This window comes from Colobus angolensis, unplaced genomic scaffold, assembly GCF_000951035.1.
Source record: "Colobus angolensis palliatus isolate OR3802 unplaced genomic scaffold, Cang.pa_1.0 Scaffold1, whole genome shotgun sequence".
NCBI lineage: Eukaryota > Metazoa > Chordata > Mammalia > Primates > Cercopithecidae > Colobus > Colobus angolensis.
This window is the reverse complement of record NW_012110918.1, coordinates 134,122-141,654: the sequence shown is the minus strand read 5'-3', so window position 1 is coordinate 141,654 and position 7,533 is coordinate 134,122. Positions and strand designations below refer to the sequence as shown.

At 38.4% G+C, this 7,533-nt stretch overlaps 1 protein-coding gene across 1 annotated transcript in view; it reads right to left on the bottom strand.

Moving 5' to 3' along the window:
• CEP95 (centrosomal protein 95kDa) overlaps positions 1-7,533 on the bottom strand; it is a 30,943-nt gene that overhangs the window by 20,301 nt on the left and 3,109 nt on the right. Inside the window, exons 3-5 of the mRNA XM_011929654.1 lie at positions 7,143-7,250; positions 3,825-3,935; positions 1,341-1,446 (exon numbers count right to left, since the gene is read on the bottom strand). Coding sequence (XP_011785044.1) covers positions 1,341-1,446; positions 3,825-3,935; positions 7,143-7,250 — 325 coding nt within the window. The remainder of the gene's footprint in view (positions 1-1,340; positions 1,447-3,824; positions 3,936-7,142; positions 7,251-7,533) is intronic.

Sequence of the window (7,533 nt, the reverse complement as noted above, 5' to 3'; positions counted from 1 at the left end):
GGCTCATGCCTGTTATCCCACTTTGGGAGACTGAAGTGGGTGCATCACTTGAGGTCAGGCGTTCAAGACCAGCCTTGCCAACATGGTGAAACCTTGTCTTTACTAAAGATACAAACATTAGCCAACTGTGGCAGGGTGTGCCTGTAGTCCCAGCTACTCAGGAGGCTGAGGCACAAGAATCACTTGAAACCGGGAAGCAGAGGTTGCAGTGAGCCGAGATCGCGCCACTGCACACTCCAGCCTGTGTGACACAGCAAGACTCTGTCTCAAAAAAAAAAAAAAGAATTTAACAACTTGAGAACACTTAATGTGAAGTTTAAAAATGCAGGAAACGAGCCTGGTGAGGTGGGTCATGCCTATAATCCCAGCACTTTGGGAGGCTGCAGCAGGAGGACTGCTTGAGGCCAGGAATTCAAGCCCAGCCTGGTCAACATAGCAAGACGCCATTTCTGTTTAAAAAAAAAAAAAAAATGAGAAAAATTAGCCAGGTGTGGTGGTGCACACCTGTGGTCCCAGCTACTTGGGCTTAAGCCCAGGAGTTCAAGGCTACAGTGAACTGTGATCACGCCACTGTACTCCACCCTGGGTGTCAGAGCAAGACCCTGTCTCTTTATTAAAAAAGCAGGGGTGAGGGGCAGGCAACAAAATTATATAGACATATGACTAAATCCAAAAAAGAAAAAAACATAGTAGAAAGGACTAAAAAATTTAACAAAATGTCAACAGCAGTTATTTAGTTCGGAATAGTTTTTTTTTTCCTGCTTTTTCAATTTTGCAAGTTTTTTGCAAAGATGATGACCTACTTTGATGATTAAGAGAAAAACAGGGCCCGGGCGCAGTGGCTCACGTCTGTAATCCCAACACCTTGGGAGGCCAAGGCGGGTGGATCACCTGAGGTCAGGAGTTCCAGACCAGACTGACCAACATGGTGAAACCCCAACTCTACTAAAAACATAAAAATTAGCCGGGCATGGTGGTGCATGCCTGTAGTCCCAGCTACTCAGGAGGCTAAGGCAGGAGAATCGCTTGAACCCGGGAAGCAGAGTTTACAGTGAGTCGAGATCATGCCACTGCACTCCAGCCTGGGAGACAGAATGAGACTCTGTCTCAAAAAAAAAAAAAAAAAAATTAAAAATAAGTAGGTAATTAATACTGAGATTTAGGTATTATATATAACTCAAGGTTCTTAAAACTCCCTCAGGAAGGTTTAAAATATGAGAAGCTACTAGAAGTTTCACATTAGCTTTTTTTGTGCCATCTTGGTATATTATGTGCAATTTTAATACTTAGTCCAAAAAGCGTAACTTGTTTTCATTACATTCAGAGACACTGAGTGCTACCTCCCAAAAGAAACTCTTTTCCATGATGATTTAGATTCTTTAGTACTTTCTGGCTCTTCCAAACGTTCTCCTCGATCAGATTCTTTAAAATACTGTTGAGTTTCACCTGTTCAGAACAGATAAAAACAATACCAAAAAACCCCTAAGTGAATATTACTTTTTCTATGTAAGAGGCAGGGAGAGGTAAGGACAGTGAGGCACCCCTAACTTGTCATGGTAAACAGGGTTCTTGTGAAAGTACAATCAGAAAGAACCAAATCTTCACTTGTAATGAGCATGTATTATTCGAGTAACAAAGAAACAAGAATGTTGCTTTAAAAACAGGGCATACAGTTGTATGAGCAATGTTTTATTTCTTAAGTTGGTAGCAGGTCCATTTAATATTCTTATACCTCTCCATCTGTAAGGTACGTCTGAGGTATATCAAGATAACAGAAAACATGATTGCGTCAACATAATGCAAGCTCCAAGATAATCATGCCTTAGGCTGAGTCAGGCTGCATCAGGGCTTGGATGAAATTTTTCTTAAGACTATCAGTCTTTTTTCCACCCCACCATACTTGAAGAATACATACTTTCACCAGTGGCTATAACTCACTAGGGAAATGATTTCAAAATACAGGTAGGTGAAACCTCCCATGATTCAGATTTACCCCTTTGGATATTTTCATGTCCATGTCTAGAGATTCACTATTCAAACACCCATCTTCTTTTTTTTCTATTTCCATATTCACCAAGCAACATTTCAATAACATAAATTAACATTTATTATGCATTTACTCTGAGCTAGGCTGTGTGCTCAACTGTTTATACATATCTACTTACTTAACTTTCACAACTACTATGAAAGAATTTCAGCTGAGAAAACAGGCTTAGAGAGCTGCGTCATATAGTGAGAGGCAGAACCCAGCACTGAACCCATGGTCTTCCTTTGAAACCCTCCTTCTTCAGTGGTAAATGACAATGCTAGCTCAGGTCCCAGGTAGAAGCTGCCCTGCACAGCTGATACGATTAGTGATAATAAAGATTTGTTCCCCATTACTGTTAACAAGCATTTTGAAGAATCTGATCAGCTCTAGGTAATACTGCCAAGTAAGTATATTTTAGACCTCCAAAGATGAGAAGCAGACTAAGAAAATGCTGTCCAGCTAAGGTACTGTCATATAGGGAAGCCTATCTGAGCAACCTCCCCAGTAGCTCACCACATACTGCCGATCTCCGATCTCCCCTGGGAATATCCTTCAGTCTTTCACCACCACCAGACTCACATAAAATTATCTCCCAGCTGTGCCCTCCTCTATTCATCCCCACTGCCGTATCATTAGTCAGGCACTACCATCCCTCCCCTTCCTGCGAGCAAGCACTAAACTGTAAAATTTAAACTGCTGCTCTCTTTACATTTCAAATTAATCTCTATCTCTTTACTCAGAGGTAATTTCCTACCTCTTAATCCTATTGCTAAAAAGACTAAAAAGGTACACAGCATACAAATACCTACTGGTAGCCTTGAATTAGGTGAGTTCCACCTGTCAATACTCTCCCCTAGTTCTAATTCCCCCTTTATGCTTTTAATGTTCGTATTTATGGCTGTCTCCCCGACTCAAGTACAGGTTTGAGAGCATCAACATGACACGCAGCTTGGAATCCTCCCAGAGTACCCAGGCATATATAAAACACTCAATTTTTGAAACAAAGAAAGGTCCAGTGTGGCAGACTTTTCAATTTTCCCTCCCAGCTTTTAAATAGTTTAGCAACAATGATTAAAGGTAGGAAACTATCTCTAACTAAACACTTTAAGATTAATTTCAAATGTTATAATCAGAGGTCTCACTACAAACAAAGTGACAATGAAGGAGGATGAGCCTACCCCAATTTTTTGTCTTAACTTGTATTCAAATTTATGTAAATTGTGGTTGCTGCTGAAAATTTATTTTGGATAACTTTTCAATATAAGAACAGGTAATATATTACTCCATTCATGAACAACAGCATTATTTACTTAATCTCAAATTATTAAGACAGTTAAGTTCTTTTACTTTTGCAATGATAAACATTTGAAATATTTAGGCTGTCAGAAATTTAAGTGCAAGCTAAAGACAGAAATGCACCAGTTCTTCCTGTTGATGCCTCAGTAACATCCAAATGTTTAGCATAAACGGCAGTTCTGAAACACAAAATTTTGGAATAGGACATTTTATGCAATCATAGGACAATAAATAATTTAGCCAGAAATTTACCTTTCTAGTATAAATTAGTTTTAAAGTAATTTATAAGCAACATGCAAGTTGATAAAGAATATGATGACAGTCTAAGACAGTTTCCAACCAGCTAAAACAGTAAGAATTTGAAATTTACAACTAAAGTTATCAGGTATACTGTATTAGTGAATCTGCTTCCTATGAAGAAAAATATATAAAAAGATAAAAGGCAAAAGGGACATATCATAAAAGGTAAACCAAAGCAAATTTCCATTCTTAAACTTACTTTTCTCATGAGATGTTTCACTGATGCGTTCTGTAAGATACTCCAACAAACCATCAAATATTTCCAGGAGATTCTTAATAGATTCTTTATCTCCTTTCACTATATTTTCTCCTGGAGACAAAATATAGAGCCATTAAAAAATTTAACCATGAAATCTGAAAGCTTCATAATCTTGAAACTTGGATATAACATTGTGAAAATGCCACTTAAGAATACAGGTGAAATAGCAACTTACAGTTCCTTGGAGATTAAATAAAAAAAATACAGGTGAAACAATTATATTACAAATATTAAAGCCACCGCGCCCAGCCAAAAACACCAATTTCCTGCTGCCTGATTATGTTTGAAGAATTAAAAAAGGGGGAAGATTTAAATATGGTGTCTAATAATTCACTGGCATATTCCTTCCTTTTTTGAAGAAGCAAAATAATTGAACTTAAGAAAACATCTCTAGTAAGATTTATACCAAAATACAATGCAGCAAAACAGGACTTTACCAGATTGCTGGAAAAAAATGGCAGGAGAGAACACTTTCAGACTCGGGTATCGTATGCCAAATGGTGGTTTGTTCAGAAGATGACAATAGCAGAGTAACATCAAAACAACAACAACAAAAAAAACAACAAATTTGTTGGGACACTTTCATCGGGAATTCCTGAGTTCTCCACCATAACCCCCCATATTTAACTCCTCATTTTGTGTAGATCATACCATTTTTCTGATTAAATTCCTTTCCCTGACTCCCTTCTGAAATATAAGCACTGCATATAAAACCTTTTAAAATCTCACCCCATCTTCAGCGTCTCCAGCTACATCTCCTGCCATATCCACTTCACACTCATAGATTATAACACAGTCCCTAGCACAGTACCTGCTCCATAACAGATTTTTAACACGAATGTTTAGGTTGAAATGTTGGCTAGAAATGGGTTAGCAAAAAGCATGAAAACTTGACATATTTAATGTCACCTGAAATGGACTCCAAGTCAACCTCAGGTATAGATGGAACTTAACTCTTGTGATACTCTGATTGTCCTTTGGGAGATCATGCCTGGCATTCTCATGAGTTCACACCAATATGGGAGAAGCAGTGTAGAAACTTGATATTTGGGAGAATCTACCCATTCGTAACCCCAGCCATGATGCACAACAAACCTTAACCAGATATGTGATGTTTTATACTACTACTAGTAACGACAATATTTGATAGTTTTTTCGTTTAAAACAATGAACCAGAAATCTTGGTTTTGGACGTGTTTTTCTGGCTTAAAAATACCTAAGTATATACCAAGAGTATCCTCAAAACTTTTCAGTTTCTAGGATGGGGAGTATACTGACAACCTAGCAACTACAACTGCCAGCCAGAATGCAGTGCTTCATGCTGCAGGAGAAACTGTTTTACAATTTTTCATGGGGTGGGTGTAATCTGTCAAAGACAGCTCTGCATTAAAAAGTTTTACAAACATATATGTTTACAACCCAGCTATAGTATGTTTAACAAGCACAAATACCAGAACTTCTCCTACTTGGGTGATAAAGCAATTACAAATAGCAAAAAAAGAAGGAAACTATGGGACTATCTCTCAAATTATCTCCAAACTGATTTACCCACTGACTCACCTAGAAGTACATTAAAAAACTTAAGACAGAGGAGTATTTTATTCTCTTTGCAAAAATGTGTTCTTATCAGTACCAAATTAAGAGATGTAAATCGGGACTTATCCTGATTGACATTTATCTCCTTTTACAACTATCAAAGAATAAATCAACAGTACAAATCCTCTTTTTGTGATTATAGTTTCACATCGTCAATGTTCCCTCTATTCATAAGCTTGAAATAACTTACTGGAATAATCTTTCATTTCTAAACATAAATGAAATACACATAATATAGTGATCTGTAAATATATTTTGTATGCTTGGTTTTAGAATACAGCATAATATACTTTATTTTGGAGATTTAATTACAGTAAAAATCTGTGAATAGATAATATGGTTCAAAATTCAGAAAGTGCAAAAAGTATACAAGTGAAAGTTCTTGTCCCTTTGTCCTGCAACCCTAAGGTTCCCTTTGTTGGAGGCAATCAGTATTACGAGTTTCTTGTATATGCTTCTAGACAGTCCTTCTGATTGCAAACAACTGCAAATATCTTCTCCATACCTTTGTTTTTACAAACACTAGCATACTACCCTGCACATTGCCATTATAATTGTACTACATTTTTCTCACATCACAGACGCTACAGATTGTTCCCCTAACATGGAACATTGTGCACAAAGAGTATATTCAATCATCTTTTATAGCCACAGAGCAGTCCACTATATGCATCTATCATGATTTATTTAACCAGTCCCTACTAATGGACATTTAGGTGTTTCTAATTTTTAGCTGTCACAAACAAGAAGCATTAGTATGCTTTAAAATAAAACAACATGGCCAGGCACAGTGGTTCAGGCCTGTAATCCCAGCAATTTCACAAGCGGAGCTAGGTGGATTGCCTGAGCCTAGGAATTCCAAACCAGCCTGGGCAAATGGCGAAACTCTGTCTTTACAAAAAATAGAAAACATTGGCCGGGCGCGGTGGCTCAAGCCTGTAATCCCAGCACTTTGGGAGGCCGAGACGGGCGGATCACGAGGTCAGGAGATCGAGACCATCCTGGCTAACACGGTGAAACCCCGTCTCTACTAAAAAATACAAAAAGCTAGCCGGGCGAGGTGGCGGGCGTCTGTAGTCCCAGCTACTCGGGAGGCTGAGGCAGGAGAATGGCGTAAACCCGGGAGGCGGAGCTTGCAGTGAGCTGAGATCCGGCCACTGCACTCCAGCCTGGGCGACAGAGCGAGACTCCGTCTCAAAAAAAAAAATAGAAAAAATTAGCCAGGCATGGTGGTGCACAGCTGTAGTCCCAGCTACCTGGGAGGCTGAGGTGAGAGGATCACCTGAGCTTAGGAGGTTGAGGCTATAGTGAGCTGTGACTGCGCCACTGCACTCCAGCCTGGGCAACAGAGTGAGACTCTGAATCAAAAAAAATAAAAATAAACAAAACAACATAACATAAAAACAAAAAACATACCTCAAATTACCAGCTAGGATACTTATGTTTCAGACCCAGATCAATCGCAAAATCGATGTTCAGCTCTCCTGGAAAAGTTCGCATGTATGGATGGGCCTGACCTCTTATCAGGTGATTGTCTTAGCTCAATCTTACAATCTGGTCTACTCCATAAGCTCAATCATTTGGTTAAGTAAACAATGCTTACGGTTCTAACAATTATTTCACTAAAATGCATAATTATGTGACAGTTAAATATATACCAACCTGTTATGTGAGACAAGCTGACCTGTAAGTAATCCAAGGCCAGCGAATCAATTACTGCTTGTACATTGTGTGCATCATCCTCTTGACTCCTAGGAATAGCTATGAGGTCTGTGGGGGAAAAAAAAATCACATAATTTTGTATCCACAAGAGGCCAAGTTTTCATCTCATTGTCTCTCACTAGGCTACTGAATATGCTCAACTGCTATGAAAGCTCTGCCCAAACAGAACATGCTGTAAAGTACAGATTAAAATTAATAAATCCTGAACTCTACACAGCAGAATCTTTATTGGTTGAGTATTTATTGATTGAACCGATTTATCAATTTTGGATATTGACTGAATATTTATTACACCATTTATATACACATATATATATGAACATGCTTTACA